Source organism: Citrus clementina, unplaced genomic scaffold, assembly GCF_000493195.1.
Source record: "Citrus clementina cultivar Clemenules unplaced genomic scaffold, Citrus_clementina_v1.0 scaffold_9, whole genome shotgun sequence".
Taxonomy (NCBI): Eukaryota; Viridiplantae; Streptophyta; class Magnoliopsida; order Sapindales; family Rutaceae; genus Citrus; species Citrus x clementina.
Window position 1 is genome coordinate 30829337 of NW_006261964.1, and position 21121 is coordinate 30850457.

Genomic DNA, 21121 nt, shown 5'->3' on the forward strand with positions numbered 1-21121 from the left:
GAAGCTTACTTATCAAATTTTGTGTATAAATCAGGTACATTTAAGGCTTTACCATATGAAAAATTTATGACAATCTTATAAATGATTAGAAATTTCTAGGAAGCTGTACAGAAGATTTCAAATTAATAATTAAGATTTTATTTCCATTTGTATAGGATTATTTGATGTTACTTTACGTTCAGCGCGCGGTAATGTATTGTATTGTACTGCATTAGTTATGTTGTATTAGGTTGCATTGTATTATAATGTATTAAACTATACTGCAATATTACGTTTGGTGTATAGTGGATTGTATTATATAAAATAATATTTTTATTTTAATATTTTATATTAAATTAATAGCTTAAGATTCATTTATATTTTATTATTATTTATATTCAATTAATAATTTAAATTTTTATGATTAAAATAAATAATTTTCATTGTTGACTCTGCAAATCTTGTATATTATTAATGGGTAAAGACAATATAATGTAGGTCAGCAATGAAGTTATCCTTGTTCGGCTGGGTGCAAGTCTTCCGAGGTTGTTTGCAGTTTCTTTGCATTTCAACTTAATTGTTTTATGTCTATCTTATCAGATCACAGAAATACAAAGCTGCCGAATCAAAATTCCATCTTTACCAATGAATCAAATCAATAATACTAGAACTAACAAATTTCCCATGGATTAAAATCTACCGCATCTAATCCTATACAAGATGGAGCTGCAAATGCAATCCAAAACATTACAGGGCGTGGTTAAAAGCATATATACTGCGTATTGTGGTTTCTAAATTGGGTTTCTAGTAGGAGTAAGTAAGATATCGTACCTGATATGCATGTATAATGAATTCGACACAAACCAAAGCAACAAGTGAATAAAAAAAAAAAAGAAAAAGCCCCTAAACTAAACCAGAATGCTAGTTTTTTGTCAGAACTTCCCCCTTAAGCTTAAGAACCAGCAGCTCTCCGATCACCGCAATAGTAAGCGCACGATCTAACCAAATCCTCCAAGTATCCTGTTTCTTCCGTCTTGTAGTCCAGGCCATTAATTTCTTTAGCTCTTGCTAATGATACTTCTTCATCATCAGCAGCTTTAAACCTTTTGTGATGACCTGGCTGATCCTGTTCATTTCTAGCAGCAGATACCACCGGCGCAATAGCAATACTAGCACTCGCATACTGTTCTTGCATTCCATTAACAACCCGCTTATCATCATCGTCCTCCAAATCCTCTAAACAAATGCAGAGATTGGGATTAAAATAATCATAATCTGCATTTATTGCATCTTCAGATAATGAGAAAAGATTCGGAAGATTTTCAGCAAAACTCCAGTAGCTGTCCGATAGCTCAACTTCGCTCATGTTTCTGCTCACATGATTATCTGTAGCTACCATTGGCCCCGCATTGCTGTCATTCTTATTCTCTTCTTCATTCTTCACTTTCTTTTTGATCCGGCAAATAACGTAATCGCATTCGGCTTTAAATTTCATCTTGCAATACTGTTTCAGTACGTTGCCACCCAGCCGGTATTCATGCATCACCCATGTTGTACTTCCGGCTTCAGCATGTTCACGATGATCATCACAGCAGCATTTCTTTGGAATAAAGCTAAAGTTCTTTCTAGAACCTATAAGCACCTCATTATTATGACTGGTACTACTGGATGAGGATGACGACGACGACGACCAGTGGATTCCATTATCCTTTTGTGACTTCCATGTGCCACACTTTGTTACTCTATCGATTCTTGGATCCTTTTCAGACTTTCTGCGCAAAGCAATAAAAAAGTAGAGCATATTCTCTCCTTTCTCTTGGAATTGCTTCCTCCAAATATGGCATCCGTCATAAAGAGTGCACTCTATTAGTGCCTCATTGGAGGGGAGGCCATTACCACAGAGCTTCCCGAAGAGATAATCGCGAATGATCTGCTCATCGCTTGGATCAAAGAGTATCTTGTAACCCGAAGGCAACATATGATTACTAGATGCCATTACCTTAGGTGCCATAATTGGCCTAGCATTATTAATGTTGTTGTTATCCTTACTCTCTTTTTTATTCTTCACATTCTTGGAGACCCGGCACACTACAATGTCATTGGCGTTATTCAGTAGGATACCATCAAGCCTAAACTGGTACATCACCCACGACATTCCTCCCTTGACTTGATCATCATTCTTGGGCAAGAAGGTTAAGTTCTTCTTAGAACCTATATGCTGTTGGCTTTGACCATCAAGTATTCTCTTCTCTGTCTGTGACTTCCATGTGGCGCCGCATTTCGTTGTTCTGTCGATTTTCGAACCGTTTTCACTCTTTTTCTTCAATGGAGTGAAGAAGTATAAAATATTTTCTCCTCTCTCCTCGAAGTGCTTCTTCCAGTCATCGCTTTCGTCGTAAAGATCACAGTGGTCTACGATTGCTTCATCGGAGGGAAGGGGATTACCATAAACTTTATTGAATAGATAGTCACGAATTATCTGTTCATCCGTCGGAACGAAGGCTATCTTGAATCCCGAAGGTAACACGCAGTTTTGACAAGACATTCGTTCAAGATAGAGGAATGAGAACGATGTAAAAGAGAAAATCAAATATAGGAAACTAGGATAAAAGCAGATCGTACGTATATATATGTATACACTAAGACAAATAAATTAAGTAGCAGGACTTTAGGATTTCCTTAATCAAACAGGAAACCGTACTGTATTCGAAACAAATCAAGATTGGGGGTTGCGTTAATATCACGTTAACTAGTTTCTACAGAGTACTCATTAAACTACTTACACACTGCATGCACTTTGGCGAGCGCATGGGGTCTTTATTGCATGCAAATAATTTGAATGCATCTTAAAGCAGTTCGTTTTGTGAATATTCACACAGGCTGTTTGTTGTACCATAGAATTTTTCATGGACTTATTTTTAGCGTGTAGCTTAAAATTTGCGAAGTATGACACAGAACTCGACACAAGTGCACGTAATAAAAAAAATAAATGTATGATTATTAGTGACAAAAAGACTTTTTAATCCTTATAACCTGCTATTATTGTACGTAACGTGAGTGAAAGGGACTAATCCTATTGTGAGAGTACGTACGATTACCCATCTTATATGAACCTATTAGAAACACCCAGCTAACTAATCCCTTCGGTAGTGGTAAAATTAGCCATGTCAAGCCATGCAAAATAATTAACTTGACTTGAGATAACGCAATGGAACATCACAAATATGTAGAATGATGAATTCAGTGCAGGCTTAATGACGTGGTTTTGATTTTCAATAACAAAGAAAAGTAGGGTTGCCAAAATCTTGGTCCGAGTATTGCAATGCCTGGATCCGGTCCGGATGTAATTTTTAGATGTTTGGGTTGTGTTTTAATTCAGGTACTTGGATTTTATATTTTTTTAATATCATATACGTATTTTTTTGGTAATTTTATAAGTTTTGAATTTATTTCAATAAATTTTGACATGAAAATATAAACTTTAAATATTTAAAACTTTATATATGTGTAATAAATGAGTCAAATAAATATAAATATTTAAAATAATATATATTTTTTTATAAAATTTGAGTTTATCAAGTGATGCACAAGATCGATCCAGCTTCATACCCAGACCGAGAATTTACCTGGCTCACAACGCTTGGGTACGGTTTAGGTCCGAACCGAATGAGTATTTTTGACAGCCTTAAACAAAAGAGTCCCACAATGTTTAATGTTACGTCATTGTCATTGAGTACAGTAATCTCAAATTTGTAGGATATAATTCTTATTTATTTAGCGTGTTTACCTAATCAGATCGCGTGGCCTAATGGATAAGGCGCTCGCCTCCGGAGCGGGAGATTGTGGGTTCGAGTCCCATCGCGATCGGCTGATTTTGCATTTTATTTTTTGCGCAATTTTTGTACACTGTTATTTGCCAAACGGTCGCCCATAAATTGAATGAAATTCATTGAGTTAATATGCAAATGAAAATTGCACAACAGCTGATTACAACTGGGATCATTCTGGGGGGTATTATCTCTTGAATAAGAAAACAAGTACTGGAGCTAATGGTCGGTTTAACATCTGGAACTTGCAGCAAATCCAATCATCAACTGATAAACTTCTGGCAAATGCTTCAACAGCTTCAAGTTCCTCCCTGTATTAAGAAAAAGGTGAAAAGAAGTCTCTTAATATGTGTCTGGCAAATTCAAATACGATTAGCAGCCCGAGAATGCAAACAGATTTTATAAAACCTCACGAGCCGTATGAATTAGCAAGGAATGCATAGAACCTTATTTCTCTATTATGCTTGATAATTAATTCTAATAAAGATTGGATGACGAGGAGAAAAACAAGAACCTACAACAACGTATAAAGCCATTAAAATGATTATTTTCAAGCTTAATTTGTTACTATGCATGCTATTTGACTGTATTATGGTGAACATGCTTCTTCCTATCAGTAACAAGAAGGATGAATAACGTTGGAATCGGTCTCAAACAACCTGAATAGTTTATTAAAAGTGAGATTCAACTAGCGCTATCGGATGCAAACTAAATCAGCAATACCAATCATGTGAGAGAAAAGAAAATTTACCTTCCGCCAGGATGCCCCACGTATACCACCATGCTAATAAGACCCCCTGGTATTAGGATTCTCTCAGCAGCCTCCAATGCCATCTTTGTTGTTTCAGACGTTGTAATTACAGATTTGTCACCTCCTGGAAGGTAACCCAAGTTGAAAGCAACAAGCCTAAAACCACCCAAATAATGAAATTCTTATCAGAACAGCCTGATGAAGAAGTGCGACATTGTTCCCCTCAAACAATGTGCAGTAATATGACTAAACATAAGTTTGACAGTTTCTGTATCCATATTATGGGGTAAAAAATTTAAGTAGAGAAGATCATATAAAACTATTGTTGTTATATCTTATTCACAATACGCTGTTATATTTTAAGGTAAATATTCAGAACACAGTGTTGAACATTAAGATGTTTGTTTGCTTCTAATCAAGTGAGAGCAATTCTTAATGATAGTACTTTGCTGATTACATTTGCAAATGCGTTTACAACTAATATGCTTTGCACTACGCCAAAATTTATAAAATACTTGCAATAAATTCATGAGTTTTTTTTTTTTTAAAAAAAAAATGGAAACATGAAGTAAGAAGGCTGCTGCTAAATTTGCCAATATCCACTGATATTTCTCCTACATGAGTAACAAGAAAATCTTGAGTTGTAGCAAATACCTCACAGCGGTGCTTTTTGGAACAATTTCTTCCATTCTACTGTGACACATATTGAAGAGCTTGACTAGTCCTTTCTGCATAAATTTCAAAGACAGTAGGAACTGAACGAATAATGATAATCTATGAACAAAATAGTTGAACCACAAGATCAATATAAGTTAGCACCTCAGCCTTACTGGTGGTTTTGTCCAGCAAAGAAGAAGTACTTTTTAAAGCCTCGCTTTGAATGTCTAACCCATAAACACAACCAGCACTTGACTCATCAGCAACCATTTTGAGCATCATTAAAGTATCATAGCCATTGCCACATGTAGCATCAACCACTGTATCCCCTTTGCGGACTACATGTTTCCACACCCTGTGAATATCATGACACTTTCACAACACAAATAAAAAGTTTCCACAATATAAGAACAAAAAGAAGCAAGAAACTAAACTATAAAGTACACGAAAGCTTTACATTGATATTCTCTGAACCAATTGCCACGATAATTCCATTAGTAATGATCTTATATTTTATATTCTGAATCCTTAACAACAAACACAAGTTCAATACAAATATATTCGCAACATCTTGCTCTATAAACTCTAGAAACGCAAACAAATTCAATGACTGCACACCCCCTTCAAGTTGTAAATAGAGTTCTTTAGATATTTCACCAAATGAAAATGCTGAAGAAACAACAATTCACATTGTTAGAGAAAACAATTGACCCAAAAGCTTAAACTAATAGGTAAGGGTCCAACAATGGTATTAAAACCAAGTCCCAACAGACCTCCTCACATGAGACGTGACTGAGATAAGAGAAATTTTGAAGAAGAGAGCATGCAGATGCACCTAGAAGCAAGCTAAGAAATCAAAATTGAAATAACTGAAATATAGAGTCTGCACAACAGGAGAATTGAACTCTACAACTTAGCTCTATTACCATGACAAAGAAACCACTTGACCTAAAAAGAGAAGTGCCAGCAATAGTAATAGTACAAGTATTTTTAACGAACAGTTGCATGGCAGTAATAAGAGATGAGGAGTTGAGAAGATGGGCAGATAAGGATTTACAAGTGAGCCACTTCTGTTGCCTTCTTTTTGCCAAATACATAACCAACCAACTCATTCTCCAGTCCTGCAATTTCACCATTACGGGAAACAAAATATATATATATATATATATATATATATATATATATATTCAATCGGCAATAAAAAGAACGACCATTCAGCTGATTTTGACTGACCCATTTGCTGCTATTGTTATTAAAGTACCTGAAAGCGGAGAATCTTTACAAAGAGGAAGCGGTGTGCAATTGTTAGTAGAACAGCTTTGCTTTTGTTGAAAAGACGCAGCAGAACAGCAAGAAGAAGAGAAACGCAAAACGTTAACATTAGCTTTTGAAAGTGCAGCAGCAGGGAAAGGCAAGAGGGTGTTTCTGGGAATTGCAAAAGAAAGTGATCGTGACCAACATCTCAAAGATAGCGTCATGTATCGACCCATATTTGTAGCGAATAAATAAATAAATCAGCTAATAATAATACCATGCCTGAAAATTGGTAAGCTCGTCACAGCGGAGAACCGTACCGGGAAAGTCTGAAAAATCTGTGTGCAATGGTCGGTGAAAATACTAAATCGCCCTTATGGAATCGCCATGCATTTGTCGATTGATTTGATGACATGCGCGCAAAACGAAGGCAAGGAGGTTTTTTTTCATTCCAAACTTTTCTTAAATCATTTTAATTTTAATTTGTTGCATGTATACATTTATAAATTCAAATTTATCTTACAATAACCTTAATTATGATATTAAACGGGTAAACTTAACACCGAAAATAAATTATAATATACATCACAATCAATCGGGATAACAAAGTATGCCTCTATTTGGCCGTTGAAGCAGTCCGTAGTTTAATAGCATTCTGAAGAATATTGCCTGAAAACATCATTCAAGAAACAATGGAAATATTGTAGTGCCAGGATTCATGCATTATCTAACAATCATCAACGGCTCATTGTGATCAGAAAGGAACAAGAACTTGACTTCAGGAAACTTATAGCCTTACCATCACAATGTTCCAAAATGGGATCAAATCCAGAAAAATGCATCACCATTGATGCCTGTGAGAAAGAATTTATTTTTACTCTTACAGCATCTACAAAACCAACTCTAATGATAAAGTTTAACTTTTATCCACTCTGGGCTGACAACCAGCCACACATACAACTCTGGAAATGGCACATTTAAAAAAGGAAAGTCCAGGAACTGGGTTTAAGCATCATCAAGAGCAAGCACACCAGGGAGTGTTTTGCCCTCAAGGAGCTCTAAGCTGGCTCCACCTCCAGTGGAGATATGGCTCATCTTGTCAGCCAGACCAACCTTCTCTACGGCTGCAACTGAGTCACCTCCTCCAATGATTGTGGTCACTCCCTTCCCGCTGAGCTCCGCAAGCTTCTTGGCAATTGCCTGCAAAGAGAAAAGTGTATTTCTTAGTTTCTATCCGCAGTAACAGTTGGGTATGATCAGAAATTGCAAGCACAATCCATACCTCAGTGCCAGCAGCAAATTTATCAAATTCAAACACACCCATAGGTCCATTCCAGATGATGGTTTTAGTAGTATCCAAAGCTTCACTGAATGACTTGATGGCATCAGGTCCAACATCCAAGCCCATCCAACCATCTGGAATTGCCGTTGCTGGCACCACCTGTAAGTACATTACATTCACATAAAAACCCGTCAAACCATTTCACATTTCTTTTTGCATGATCTAGCCTAATGTACTGTTTTCTGCAACCAAGGAGGATTATCATGCACACCGTGTCCAGAAAGACCAAGAGGAAGGCTATAATAATCTAATATTTGCCATAATTTCTATTAAAATGGTTTTGCTCATTGCCTTTTACTTGGAAGCGAAAATTTACTGTCAATAAAACAAATCATCTGATTGAACAAACCTTGCTGTTGGCATCAGCAGCAAACTTGTCAGCAATAACAACATCAGTAGGGAGCAGAAGAGACACCCCTTTAGATTTGGCCTTCTCCATAAGTGACGTACCGAGATCAAGCTTGTCTTCCTCAACAAGGGATGAACCAACAGAGTGTCCTTGGGCCTTGTAAAAGGTAAAGATCATTCCTCCACCGAGCAATAGAATGTCAACCTTCTCCAAAAGTGATTCAATAACACCGATCTTAGTTGACACCTTTGAACCACCAACAATGGCAGCAAATGGTTTCTTGGGATTTGAAACAGCTCCAACAAGATAATCTAGTTCCTAAAATCAAAAAACAAGATAAAACATCAAGTGGTTGCAAATGTTTTCTCAACTTAATGGCATCATCAGAATATTATATAATGGTGATATTGTCATCATATGAACCCACCAAACATTTTTTCTCTTAACTTATGGTATCACCAAAATATTATATAATAGCACATGTAAACCCACCAAAAACATGTGAAGTCAAAGCAAAGAAAACAAAATTTCAAGAATGTGACACAAAATAAAGGAGTACAATGTCGTAGCTAAGTACCTTTTGCATAAGGAAACCAGCCACAGAAGGCTTCAAGAACTTAGCCACACCCTCAGTGGAAGCATGGGCTCTATGGGCAGATCCGAATGCATCATTAACATAGAGATCTGCAAGAGAAGCTAGCTTCTTAGCAAACTCTGGGTCATTCTTCTCTTCCTCCTTATGGAACCTCACATTTTCGAGGAGCAAGACGCCCCCTTCGGGAATTTCAGCCACCATTTTTTCAACTTCTTCACCAATGCAGTCGTTTGCCATTTTAACCTACAGTACAACAGGTAAAATCGATGAGCACAAAGTATCAAATGAGGAAAATGTACAAAAATTAAGAATCACTGTTTTAAGACGAGATAGGAAGGAAGGACAAACCTCAACTCCAAGAAGTTCAGAAAGCCTTGGCACAAGAGGTTTCAAGCTGTACTTGGGTGTAACACCCTTTGGACGCCCCTGAAAACAAGAAGACAACAAAGTCATGAGACACAAATTAAACTCTGGAAGCAAGAGTAGACAAAAGTAAGAACACAAATGACTTCTAAAATTAAACAACACAAAATATGATTAGGTTTCAAAGAAAGTAAATGAGCGAACCCATCCATGCACCCCACTTCATCACTGCTAAGGAAACAAAAGAAAGGACAAAACAATTTTCAACTTTATGCCCTTGTGCACCCACATCTTCAACAGTTTACACATGGCCTCCCATTTTTCAACTATACGCACCTCTAACAAAAATCCCCACAACAGCTGTGATTTATTAGAACCTAGTATTGAAGTTTATCAAAATTAAGACTCAGCATCTCTGAAATGACACTACTTCAGAACCCATTAAATTCAGAGCTATAGGCCAAATCAAGTAGGAGGGCACCTCTTTAAGGGGTGGAAGGGGAAGGAAACTGAAATGGTTGCAATTTTCCACTTTTTGCTTTTGGTATCCTTCAACAAGGAAGGTGGAGGAGCTATGGCACACTAATTTTATCATTATTTCCTTGTGTGTCTGAAGTTGTAAAAACTTTATCCAAAATTATAATCTATAAGTAAAACCAGGGTAAATATGACTATTATTTCCATCCCTTTTACCCAATAGAAGGATAAATTTTTTCCCATCTTTGGAAGGAATCATTCACCTTCCATTTTTCTGCAACCAATAAGGGCATAAATGTCAAGGGTAGAGGAGCCACTGCACACTAATTTTGTCATTACTTCCTTGTATGTCTAAAGTTGTAAAAACTTTATCCAAAATTATAATCTATATGTAAAACCAGGGTAAATATGACTATTATTTCCATCCTTTTTACCCAATAGAAGGATCTATTTTTTCCTGTCTTTGGAAGGAATCCTTCACCTTCCATTTTTCTCCAATAAATAAGGGCATAAATGTCCAGTTAAGGTTGGTTAAATCTTCAATTTGATTATTTTCTACAGTCATGAAGAAATCAATATACTTATCAAACAATGCTAGCACCAGTTATTTATTTCCTGTCTTAGAGTTAACATATAAATTGCAAGAATGGTTTGTCCACTCATTTACATATAATTGAGAGAATAGTTTTTCCAACTGCTTCTACCAAATTATGTAGTTATGAACAAATGGTGTTATCAAGATATGGTGACAGGCAACCCAAATATAACTTATTGAAAGAAACAACAAACAACGACACAACAAAATAATAAAGACAAAACAAGATAACTGCAGAAAAAGAAAAAATGATGACCAAAAGAAACAATAAGGATCATGTTGCAACAAAATAAGGAAACTGATAAGTGATAAGACTGACAGTCTCAAACTCCAATTACAGTTTAGAGACTCATTAGCTCATCCCGAGGCAGTTAAAGCCAAAAATCCATCCACTCACATCTATTACACAACACAAGGTAAGACCGGTAAGGTATGAGAGCATTACGTAATTAAATATCCATTTTCAATGTTGCCATTATATAATATTTGATGTACACATTAGTAGTCAAAAGAGAATAGATGGCGAAATCAAGCAATAGAATTGGCACAATAAAGCTCAAGCAGCCATATCTACAGGCAGAGATTCAGTCCTAAAATGCAATAATTTACAACTAGATATGATGGAATCAAATATAACACCAAGTTCAAACACATCACATTGATTTCCATCAAGCATCAAAATATAAAAAATTCATCATTCGAGTAGGTTATCAATAATGCAATCAGAAAACCAAGTTCCTACCAATTAAAGCAAAATAATATTTTCCAATAAAACAATAGCAAAAGCAGAAGCAGCTTAGACAGTTTATAAGAATGTTTAAAAAGTTTTGACAGCAGATCCATATAAACATCAAAGCAAAATGCACATGTACCAAAAAACTAAAATAGGTCTATAAATTCCCTTGTTAGAAAGAAAAATTATTTCATGAAAAAAACAATTAGATAGGTCCTAAAAAAATAACATTACGGAAAACTACAAAAATAAACTGCAAAAACTAAGATCAACCAAGTAAAAATTCACCAAAAAAAAAACAAAAAAAAAACCCAGAAAGCTGAAGGCATGAACTGAAGAAATACACCAAATTGGAGATAATAACTTTGGGGGCATGACATGCAAATGAGAGAATAAAAAAGGGATCTTTATAAAACTGAACTGCATAAAATTATTTAAAAAAAAATTAAGATCGACCCAGTTAAAATTCACCAAAAACCGCAAAACCCCAGAAAGCAAAACGCATGAATTCAAGTAATGAAAGGAGAAATATACCAAGTGACTGGAGAGAATGACTTTGGCGCCATGACCCATCAGGTATTTGATAGTGGGAACAGCAGCACGGACTCTGTTGTCATCGGTGATATTCAAGTTGTCATCCAACGGCACGTTCAGATCCACTCGTACGAACACTCTCTTTCCCTTCAAATCAGCTTCTTTTAGAACGCTTACACTCTTCTTGGCGGCCATTTTGATTCGATCAAACACCTACACAAACAAGTGAAAATCAAACGGTTTGATTATAAAAATTGATCCTAGAAATGTTGAAAGTGGATTGCGATAAGATGAGAAACGTACGAGATCAGAGAAATCGAGAAAGGGTTTTGGTTAGATTTTGGAATGAGATCGAAGATTGGTGAACGCTAAGTGAGTAAAATCATGAAAAATTCGTGAAGGATTTATTAAATTTATAGACTAGTAGTAGACAGAGTAAAGGGTGCTTTGGTAAATCATGTAATCTTTTCTCTATTTATTGGAATTATCACTTGTTCCAAACTTCCAATTGGTTTTTTTTTTTTTTTTTTTGACTTTTGTTGCAAATATATACATTTTGAACAACATTTTAATTGACATCTCCGTTTATTACACGATTCCGGTATGTTAATTTGACATTTTCAATTACAGTATTTTTGTAAATTAAAACAATATTTTGATCTATTTCTATAAATTTGTAATTTTAGAGTTTAATATCAATTCAGAAATAATATAAAAATAGATGGAATTTTCCAAAATTGGGTTCTTTGAGTTTTCTTGGGTTACAAGGTGCGCTGGCTTGTGGAACCTTCTGTGGGCTGAGGGTGAAACCATGGGCTAGTTACCTAGTTCTAGAAGATAGTTTTCTTTTGGGGAATTTTTTATACTACGAGCGAAAAGGAAAATTCAGAAAGGAATATTCTGTTATGCCGTAATTCTTCTCTATTAATATTCCAATTATTTAGATTTGACCCAAGATAGATGCATGCGGCCTGAGGCATGGGTGTTCATTTGAAAAATTAGACCAATGCTTTTGAAAACTTGTTTAATTTAATGTTTTGTTTAGTTTCAAGTATTTTTAATTGGACATCAAGCAAACAAAAATTTGCATAGTTTAGTGTTAGCCAAATTTAATCCATGTATAAAAATATTTTACTTTCAATAAGAGCAAATAGTCTTATTAGCTGTGGGTTATCGGTGCCGACAAATTCATTTGGATTGACGAAAGAAGCCATAATTTCGTTAGAAAAATTAGTGCTCTCTACATTTGTTCCCAAAGCCCTCAGGCAGAAGCCAATTTTGTATAATTCATAGAAAGTGGATGGTATGATCTAACTCTATATTGACTCAGATAATATTAATGAACCAAACTGGCTTTGAGAAATTAGTGTCTAAAAATCATTGCCTATCATTTTCGTGCTTTCAAAGAAAGTGAGAGGCATCTAAAAATCAGTAAAGATCTCTCATTTTTGTGGCTTGAACTTGTGGTGATGTTTTGTGGCTTGAACTCAAGAACATCATGTGAGCAGACTTGCGGATAAGTCCTTTCCCATCAAGGTATCATATCGACATCATATGTACTGGTTAGTCAGGAACACAAATAGTCTTAGCAACAGTAGTTTTCATGGTTGGAGACAAAAGGACCAACTAAAATGATGCTCACAAAACATACAAGATCACAAAGTGAATAGCAGCAAATACTGAGGAAAATAGCCAATTTATTTGAAAAAGATTGGGTGGCTCTGCTTGCCCTATCCATACAGTGATTGGTAGCAATTTCAGCAAGAATGGGACCATACATTGATCACAAAGGTGAAAATTTACAAGATGAACTCATATCTTCCTACAAGGTTTTCATTTCTCGTTTACAAACATAAATCACATTGAAAAGTGGGCCAAAAAGAATAATAATAATAATAATAATTTTGATCTTACACGGCAACTGGTGTAGCTTCATCAAGAGCAACGACACCTGGAAGCTCTTTGCCTTCCAACAACTCCAAACTGGCACCACCACCAGTTGATATGTGGCTCATGACACCGGCAACTCCAACTTTTTCAACGGCGGCTACAGAGTCTCCACCTCCAATGATTGTTGTTACGCCCTTGCCACTGAGGTCTGCTAGCTTCTTTGCGATTGCCTGCAAGCAGAATCACTATTTTAGTTGGCTGTCTATCGATTCCAAAACAGATGGGCAGGTGCTCTAAATCAGATGTGGTAGGGTTTGGATTGAGTTTAACAGGTTGCCTTGTGGAGTGCGTCAATATGGTTGATGAATACATAAAAACTTGTAATAGATGCATTGCTCGGCCAATTTGGAGCACAAGATCACTTCTACTGTAGGTTTTTATGCATTTTGGATAAAGATCTAGATTTCACATTGAATGTCAACCTAAAAGCAGGGCATGTCGTATGCTATAATTGGTATCAAATGGAACATTTTGCTAATTGTATATACATCTGGGAATGCAAAGAAAATAGAAGCATGATTCTGATATAAACAGAACCATGAATAGCAATATGAAAAACAATGCCAAGCATTTCTTGCATACCTCTGTTCCAACAGCGAACTTGTCAAACTCAAACACTCCCATTGGGCCATTCCAGATGACAGTTTTGGTAGTATCTAAAGCTTCGTTGAATGTCTTAACAGAATCTGGTCCAATATCCAATCCCATCCAGCCATCAGGAATGGCAGTTGCTGGCACAACCTGCATATGTAGCAAACCAGTGCTAACCTCATTCTCCACAAGTATGACAGATTCATAGAGCTTTAAATCATAAAACATTTGGAATTGGTACCTAATTTCTTAAACTAAAGTTGACAATGGTTTCCATCACTGTATTTAGTAAGATTAATTCTGCAGACATGGAAATGCAAATGCCAGAAGAAAAGCAGCCTTTATAAACAAAATTACTTATAGGAGTTTAGGAAACAAACCTTGCTGTTTGCGTCAGGAGCAAATTTGTCAGCAATTACCACATCAGAGGGTAACAAAAGATTAACACCTTTAGCCTTGGCCTTTGCAAGAAGTGTTGTAGCAAGGTCAAGCTTATCCTCCTCAACGAGAGATGAACCCACTGAGATTCCTTGTGCCTTGTAAAATGTGAAGATCATTCCTCCACCAAGGAGTAGGATATCACATGTTTCTAGGAGTGACTCAATAACTCCAATCTTGGATGAGACCTTTGAACCGCCCACAATGGCAGCAAATGGCCTCTTTGGGCTTGAAACCGCCCCAACAAGGTAGTCCAGTTCCTGAAACAAGAGATGAAAAGAAAAAAGATTAACATAACCTGAAGTCCAGTGAAAAAATTGAAGAAATTTTCTTAAAGATAAGATTAAGAAGAACAAGAACTCAAAGTCCCACCTTCTGCAAGAGGAAACCAGCAACAGAAGGCTTCAAATATTTTGTGACTCCCTCAGTTGAGGCATGGGCTCTGTGAGCGGTCCCAAAAGCATCGTTGACATAGAGATCTGCCAAAGAGGCAAGCTTCTTGGCAAACTCAGGATCGTTTTTTTCCTCCTCTTTGTAGAACCTCACGTTTTCAAGAAGAAGAACACCGCCTTCAGGAAGTGAGGCTACAAGCTTTTCTACCTCTGGACCAATGCAGTCATCAGCCTTCACAACCTGTTAGATCACAGAGAAAAACACTAGGTATTATTATCCATCTAATTATACAAAATTTCATTATCATCCTCTTAAGCTACCATTTAAAAACAAACTTTATGCCATATGTACCTGAATGCCCAGGAGTTCAGAAAGACGAGGCACAAGAGGAGCCAAACTGAATTTCGGAGTAACACCCTTTGGTCTTCCCTGAAAAACAAATCAAAAACATTAATTTAGTTCATCAAGCAATTACTTGGCTTCAAAGCCAACAGTAAAGCTCATTCCATTCATGGCCAAATAAGTAAGAAAGACATTTGGTTACTATATGAGTGCTTGTTAAATCAACTAATGAAATCTTCTCCCGCTGGAATCTGGAATTCAGTTCAAACACAAATAGTTGACTTTTGATCTGTTATGCTTCTATGTAATGTTCAAATCTACTTCTACTTAGCCGCTAATGTTTACCACCTACTCACTCACTTACACTTGACTGCTAATGCTTTCATTAAAAGCTACGACAACTCAATCCAAAACAATACCATTAATTTTTCATATCCAAAAACTTCCAACTATGCAAAAAAAAAAAAAAAAAAAAACTCATACAAAATCTAAATCAAAATCTTAAAAAAAAAAAACCGTTAAAATGCACATACCAAGTGGCTAGAAAGAATGACTTTAGCTCCATTTTGAATCAAATGCTTGATGGTGGGAACAGCAGCTCTGATTCTAGTATCATCAGTAATGTTCTGATTATCATCCAAAGGCACATTCAAGTCAGCTCTTACAAACACCTTCTTCCCTTTCAAATCAGCTCCACTCAACTCCCCCACGCTCTTCTTCGCCATCGACACCACCGCACGAGTGCCCTTCGTCTTAATCGAGCTCAGCCTCGACGCCACATGGCAGGTCAGCAGCGGGTCGGCTGCGGAGAACCCCAGCCTGCGGGATGCTGAAGTGGGCATGCGCAGGAAGGAGGCGCGTGGGGAAGAAAGGGATGAACTTGCGGCGGTTTTGACGAGAGAGAAAGTAGTGGGAGCGGTGGCTGAAGCCATTGATGTGGCGGGAGTGGAGGGGCGTAGTAAAGGCGCAAAAGATTGAAACTTTGTCGACAAAGTGGGGAAATGGGAAGTGGGTTTTGGTTTGATTGAAGAATGGGGAAGGAAAATGTGTGGGGAAGATGAAGAAGATGTGGACGTGAAGAGCGAGGAGGAAAAACGATTGGGTGATATTGGAGATTTCTCTTATCGTTGAGGAGAGGTCCAAGATGATCGATACGATGACGATGCTTTTCAAGTTTATGATATAAAAATTGAGTAATGTATGCCGTCACTTGTTTAAACGGCACTACACACACTCCCCATTAAATTTAATACAACTTCGAATTGTTTGTAAATTGGTATGCATCGTTGAAGTTCACTTTCAAAACGAGTACAACTTCTCATTAGAATCATATATAGCATGATGATCATCATATAAATGGTTGCATTTTGATTTTGATTTTTTTTTTTCAGCGAAAATATCAAATACAAATAAAATTATGTGGCAATGCTTGTTTTAAACTCTCTCATCAAAAACCAGGAAATTCGTCAACAATGTCCTGTCGACTACACGTGTCATCTTCCTAATGGACTGAAATTCTACCATGATTCCGTATCCAAAATAACTCAACCCATTGGGCCTCAAACAATTACAGAGCAAGCCCAGCACAAATTTTTACCGATTCCAAACAATGGTCCGGGTCATTCTAAGATGACACCGCTAAGGCGCTAAATCTCTGCAACTGTGATTGATCAGCTTCGCTCATGGCTCTTTCTGCTTCTACTTTCCCGAAAAGTCTCCTTCTTTCTCACCAAAAATGTTGCTTTCTTTTCCCCCAAACACTCGTTCAAGGGAAGCTCAAGCCTCTACGCACAAAATACTTAGCAAGAGCTTTAAAAGAGTGGCAAGAATATGAAGACGCAGTGAAGCGCAAGGATTTGGCCAGAGCTCTAAGGTTCTTAAAAAACAAAAATGACAACAACCCAATTGAGCCCTTGAGTGATTCTTTAATGGGCGAGTCGAATCGGGCTCGGCTACCTGAGTTTGTTGGCGGGTTTGATCGAGACTGGGAGGTTTTGGACACGTGCTTGAATGCTGATGATTTGAAGCTTGTTGCTAGTGCTTACAAGTTTCTACAGAACAGAGGGTTCTTGCCCAGTTTCGGGAAATTCAACCGCATTGGTAATTATTATAATCAAATATTATTATTTGGTTATGTGTTTATTTCTTAAGAATTTGCATTCGGCGTCAGCATTTAGTTAAAATATGTAACAGCAGAGAATTATTGAAAGACGAAACATTGATCAACTCTTAACAAATGGATGCATTTTAATTGTTGTATAAGAGTTGCATAATCATTCAAACTTATTGGATGTGATGATTGTTTGTCCTTCAGAAAATATTGTGAATTCTCATTGCATTGTTGATTTTAACAGTGGATGAAGTTGAAGCCACTGTTTGCATATATTTTTTGGGCTTTTTTAGTCCATCATTTATTTTTTGGGCTTTTTTAGTCCATAGAGGATCTTGACTTATTGTTCTGTTTCATCTTTTGTTTTATTGATCAAATGGCCTCTCAATGCTTTCTCTTTCTGCATTATTTGCAGTTTTGGAGGGGCCTAGAGATGTTACACCAACTGTATTGAAGTCATCAACTGGCTTAGAAGGTACATGTATAGCTATTTTCTGTTTTATATTGGCCTTTTAAATTCCTGCATTACTTACTTCGTCAGAAATTTGATCTGCTCCTTAGACTATTTGTTCTTTGTGAACTGTATATTGAAATTTTATGTATATAATGTCCTACTCAAATCTGCTTCTTTTGGTTTCCTTCCTTTTCTTCTTCTTCTATAATTTAGCTTCCAAACTTTCTCCGAAGAAGTGGGGTGTTTCTGGAAGTTCAAGAGTTGCATTGGTTGCTTTTCTGGGTGGAACATCTTTTCTTCTATCCCAAGGGATTGATATCAGGCCTAATCTTGCGGTCATATTGGGGTTGGCATTAGTGGATGCTATATTCCTTGGTGGTGTTTGTCTAGCTCAAATCTCAAGTTATTGGCCTCCGTATAAGCGTCGGATTCTAGTTCATGAGGCAGGACATCTACTAATTGGTATGTACTGCATTTTTCATTAGGTTCAAATGTTAGAATTGGAGAGATAAAACATTGAATACAAGCCATTGACTTTGGGATATTTGTATTTCTTCTAGAAGGTTGCTGGGATGCTATAGTCTCACCTAGAAATAGGAGTGTACTTAGGATGGTTTTCGACAAAAATGTTAAGTCAAGTGAATGGGTCAGTTCAGCCAGAGTAGTCTCACCATGAGTGTGTTGTTAGAAGCATAATAACTGCATTGTTAACTTAACTGCAGCATATCTTATGGGTTGCCCAATTCGTGGGGTGATTCTAGATCCAATTGTTGCAATGCAAATGGGTATTCAAGGGCAGGTACTTTCTCTCTCATTAGTGCTTTTTATGGTTCTTTTCTTTTTCCATTTCTCCTAATTCTAAATATGCTATTAAGTGCCTTTGCAGCTGAGCTTCATTACACAATTTAGCATTATTTAAATATCAATTAAACTCGTATTGAGTGTTATTGTACAGGCAGGAACTCAGTTTTGGGATGAAAAAATGAATAACGAGCTTGCAGAAGGACGATTAAGTGGCACTGCCTTTGACAGGTGGGTATAAAATCAAGTCATGATAAAGGCTGCTTGGTAGAGTGGGTGTTTTCTGATAGCTGAGGAATATGGTGTCATAATATAGAGTGATCAAGAGTTTCGACCACTTTTCTGCCATATTTATCTGTACAAGTCATGATGTAGACAGATTGAATCAGTTTACACAGAATAGGAAAGTTATGTTTTTTTGATTGTGGGTCACAAAGGGTTAAATATTTGCATTTTCGTTAATGATATTTTCCAAAACTTCATATACACATTTTGTTATAGGTTAGAATTTGTGTTGATCTTTTAATGTGATTCAAGACTTGCCTTCCAAACTTTCTAATTCTTTTCAAAGTTAGAATCAGACATAGATTTACAGCCCAGTGGCCTTAAGGTTTTTCATCGGATGCCTGCTTGATGGTGCATGAGCAGGTCATTTAGCAGCATTATATGCAGATGTAATAATTCCGTTTCCTTTAATTCCCAAGTAATCGTGATTACTGCTCAGGTATTCTATGGTGCTTTTTGCTGGTATTGCAGCTGAGGCTCTTATTTATGGTGAAGCTGAGGGTGGAGAGAATGATGAAAATCTGTTTAGGAGTATCTGTGTGCTGTTGCAACCTCCATTGTCTATGGCCCAGGTATCCCTTTGTTGTTACCTGGTTTGATGTTTTGCTTGCATTATTTTATACTAAAGTTCATTCTTCTGGTTCTTCTTGAGTAGATGTCTAACCAAGCAAGATGGGCGGTTCTACAATCATACAATCTGCTTAAATGGCATAAACATGCTCATTTAGAAGCTGTTAAAGCTCTGGAAAGTGGCAGCAGTCTTAGTGTTGTAATCAGGAGAATAGAGGAAGCCATGTCCTCCAGCACATGAACAGAGTGGTTCCTTGGTTCTGACTTTGTAACACTTTTTTGTTTAGCTGGTGATGATTCTCAAGCTAACTCTGATTCTCTGAATGTCTAAGCGTGCAGCATATGATGTCAGAAAGGCTAGAATGGAGCAGAGGCATAAATGATCCGAAGACCTTCCAGGCTCATTGCACCATGTACTCATCACCTCCAATAACTTAAAGGCCCTGATATTTGTCTTCAAGTATAATTTGTCCGGGATGAATGATCATGATTGCCATCAAGATATCTCTGCAGTGACCCCTGTATAGAAAGAGAAAAAACTGGACACAATTTGCTGCTCTGAACTAAGCAAGCACTTTGGATTATTTTGACCTATGTGAGGTGCCCAATTTCTTGTTTTGGGTTGAAGATTTTGTGTCAATTTAAGAGGCAGTTGTAGACACAAATAGAACATATATTCTGCAGATTAATGTACACTATTCGTCCAAGTATTCTCTTGAAAATAGTTTTCCATTTGTTTTGTAATTGCTTCCATAATGTTTAGTAAAAACCCAAAATCAAAGGATTCTGCTTGTCTCGAAAGATGTAGTCATGAATATTCATATTATTGACAAGGCAGGAGAACCAGATGGTGTCGTGAAGTCAATGGGAAATCTGATTGATATGGCTTTCTGTTCACGTAGCGTTGTTTTGTTCTCCCCTGATTAAAAAGATCTTTCTTCTCAGGAATTTGTCCTTAAATTCAATAGAAATGCCCATTTTTCTTTTGCATGTTCGTGGCATTCTCGGACAAATATATACCAATAAAATTTCATGTTCCGTTAAGTAAATTCGGTCGCAAGAAATGTTCACTTTTGGGCTACTCTCAGTTATTGTTGCATTGATCAAAGCTGGTTCCAATCGATTTGAATTGCTCTGTAGTTGTCAAATCAGCAAAAACATTCTGCTATTTATATTTATCAGCATGAATGACTTTGTTCATACTGAACCTCAGTTCATATTATATTTTTGTGTCAAAGAAATAATTTGTAGTCTAAACTACGCCCCTGCAAGAAAAATTAACAAAAAGTACTGTGAAACCGGAAACCAATCGAACAAATCTTGAACGACAGAGGGACATTACGAAATAAGAGAAAAGAAGGGGGTGTTGAGGGACGTTACCAAATAAAAAGCTCTGTGATGCAAATCAAACAAACCTCAAACGAAAGAGCCACACATTACCAATAATTTTGAGACAAAAACTGGCCTTTAAAATCTCTTTACTGATATGAATCGGAGGAAATGGATGTTATAATTTAATGGAATCGGATATAAGTAATTATTTAAAAATAATATCTGAACAAATGGTACTTAAATCACAAAGAGACGAAGATCGAAGAAACAAGAGCAAAATGTTTTCAAGGAAAAATGAAAATTGAGCGTTGCCATTAGCAAAGGAAGTGTAATATATATAGTCATTAATGAGTAGAGCATTTAGGATTGTTAATTATAAAAAGAATAATGGGGAGAGCA

General features: G+C 36.6%; 4 protein-coding genes and 1 non-coding gene across 11 annotated transcripts; 2 read left to right on the forward strand and 3 right to left on the reverse strand.

The window, feature by feature from the left end:
- The first annotated feature begins 3773 nt into the window (after positions 1-3773).
- On the forward strand, positions 3774-3846 carry TRNAR-CCG. Its single transcript has one exon. It is a non-coding gene; the product is annotated as a tRNA-Arg (tRNA).
- Positions 3847-3900: 54 nt separating this feature from the next.
- LOC18033453 (putative rRNA methylase YtqB) lies at positions 3901-6924 on the reverse strand. 3 transcript variants are annotated; one of them, XM_006422186.2, is made up of 7 exons: positions 6789-6924; positions 6476-6639; positions 6272-6335; positions 5377-5569; positions 5212-5285; positions 4558-4713; positions 3901-4117 (listed from the first exon to the last, which is right to left on the reverse strand). In XM_006422186.2, exons 1-7 carry the CDS (start codon positions 6881-6883, stop codon positions 3994-3996), a joined length of 870 nt encoding a protein of 289 aa, XP_006422249.2. In that variant the 5' UTR covers positions 6884-6924; the 3' UTR covers positions 3901-3993. The 3 variants fall into 3 exon arrangements, with proteins under 3 accessions (XP_006422249.2, XP_024036649.1, XP_024036645.1); XM_024180881.1 differs by having other exon boundaries at positions 6214-6335; positions 6751-6881; XM_024180877.1 differs by having other exon boundaries at positions 6214-6335; positions 6746-6881.
- A 145-nt stretch (positions 6925-7069) lies between these two features.
- LOC18031254 (phosphoglycerate kinase, cytosolic) lies at positions 7070-11962 on the reverse strand. The gene is made up of 7 exons (XM_006422187.2): positions 11760-11962; positions 11457-11669; positions 9103-9180; positions 8737-8997; positions 8160-8477; positions 7751-7909; positions 7070-7668 (listed from the first exon to the last, which is right to left on the reverse strand). The coding sequence occupies exons 2-7, from the start codon at positions 11649-11651 to the stop codon at positions 7474-7476; spliced, it is 1206 nt and encodes a 401-aa protein (XP_006422250.1). The 5' UTR covers positions 11652-11669; positions 11760-11962; the 3' UTR covers positions 7070-7473.
- Positions 11963-13139: 1177 nt separating this feature from the next.
- Positions 13140-16552, reverse strand: LOC18031724 (phosphoglycerate kinase, chloroplastic). The gene is made up of 6 exons (XM_006422188.2): positions 15704-16552; positions 15180-15257; positions 14808-15068; positions 14378-14695; positions 13989-14147; positions 13140-13576 (listed from the first exon to the last, which is right to left on the reverse strand). The coding sequence occupies exons 1-6, from the start codon at positions 16100-16102 to the stop codon at positions 13367-13369; spliced, it is 1425 nt and encodes a 474-aa protein (XP_006422251.1). The 5' UTR covers positions 16103-16552; the 3' UTR covers positions 13140-13366.
- A 210-nt stretch (positions 16553-16762) lies between these two features.
- On the forward strand, positions 16763-20385 carry LOC18031394. Of its 5 annotated transcripts, none has more exons than XM_024191037.1 (8): positions 16763-17270; positions 17696-17755; positions 17948-18196; positions 18457-18533; positions 18690-18766; positions 19260-19392; positions 19476-19639; positions 19730-20385. In XM_024191037.1, exons 1-7 carry the CDS (start codon positions 16853-16855, stop codon positions 19629-19631), a joined length of 1170 nt encoding a protein of 389 aa, XP_024046805.1. In that variant the 5' UTR covers positions 16763-16852; the 3' UTR covers positions 19632-19639; positions 19730-20385. The 5 variants fall into 5 exon arrangements, with proteins under 5 accessions (XP_024046805.1, XP_024046806.1, XP_006422254.1 ...); XM_024191038.1 differs by having other exon boundaries at positions 19476-19636; XM_006422191.2 differs by having other exon boundaries at positions 19476-19647; positions 19730-19744.
- Positions 20386-21121: the final 736 nt, after the last annotated feature.

Coding starts and splice junctions, on each gene's coding strand:
- LOC18033453 (XM_006422186.2), bottom strand. CDS start 6,883: ATGTCATCAAATCAATCGACAAATGCATGGCGATTCCATAAGGGCGAT. Junction 6,336..6,475: donor TAAAGATTCTCCGCTTTCAG/GTACTTTAATAA, acceptor GTGAAATTGCAG/GACTGGAGAATGAGTTGGTT. Junction 4,118..4,557: donor GTGGGGCATCCTGGCGGAAG/GTAAATTTTCTT, acceptor TTCTTAATACAG/GGAGGAACTTGAAGCTGTTG.
- LOC18031254 (XM_006422187.2), bottom strand. CDS start 11,651: ATGGCCGCCAAGAAGAGTGTAAGCGTTCTAAAAGAAGCTGATTTGAAG. Junction 8,998..9,102: donor CTGAACTTCTTGGAGTTGAG/GTTTGTCCTTCC, acceptor GTTGTACTGTAG/GTTAAAATGGCAAACGACTG. Junction 8,478..8,736: donor CTGGTTTCCTTATGCAAAAG/GTACTTAGCTAC, acceptor TTTTGATTTTAG/GAACTAGATTATCTTGTTGG.
- LOC18031724 (XM_006422188.2), bottom strand. CDS start 16,102: ATGGCTTCAGCCACCGCTCCCACTACTTTCTCTCTCGTCAAAACCGCC. Junction 15,069..15,179: donor CTGAACTCCTGGGCATTCAG/GTACATATGGCA, acceptor GTGATCTAACAG/GTTGTGAAGGCTGATGACTG. Junction 14,696..14,807: donor CTGGTTTCCTCTTGCAGAAG/GTGGGACTTTGA, acceptor CTCTTGTTTCAG/GAACTGGACTACCTTGTTGG.
- LOC18031394 (XM_006422189.2), top strand. CDS start 16,853: ATGGCTCTTTCTGCTTCTACTTTCCCGAAAAGTCTCCTTCTTTCTCAC. Junction 17,756..17,947: donor GTCATCAACTGGCTTAGAAG/GTACATGTATAG, acceptor TCTATAATTTAG/CTTCCAAACTTTCTCCGAAG. Junction 18,534..18,689: donor AAATGGGTATTCAAGGGCAG/GTACTTTCTCTC, acceptor GTTATTGTACAG/GCAGGAACTCAGTTTTGGGA.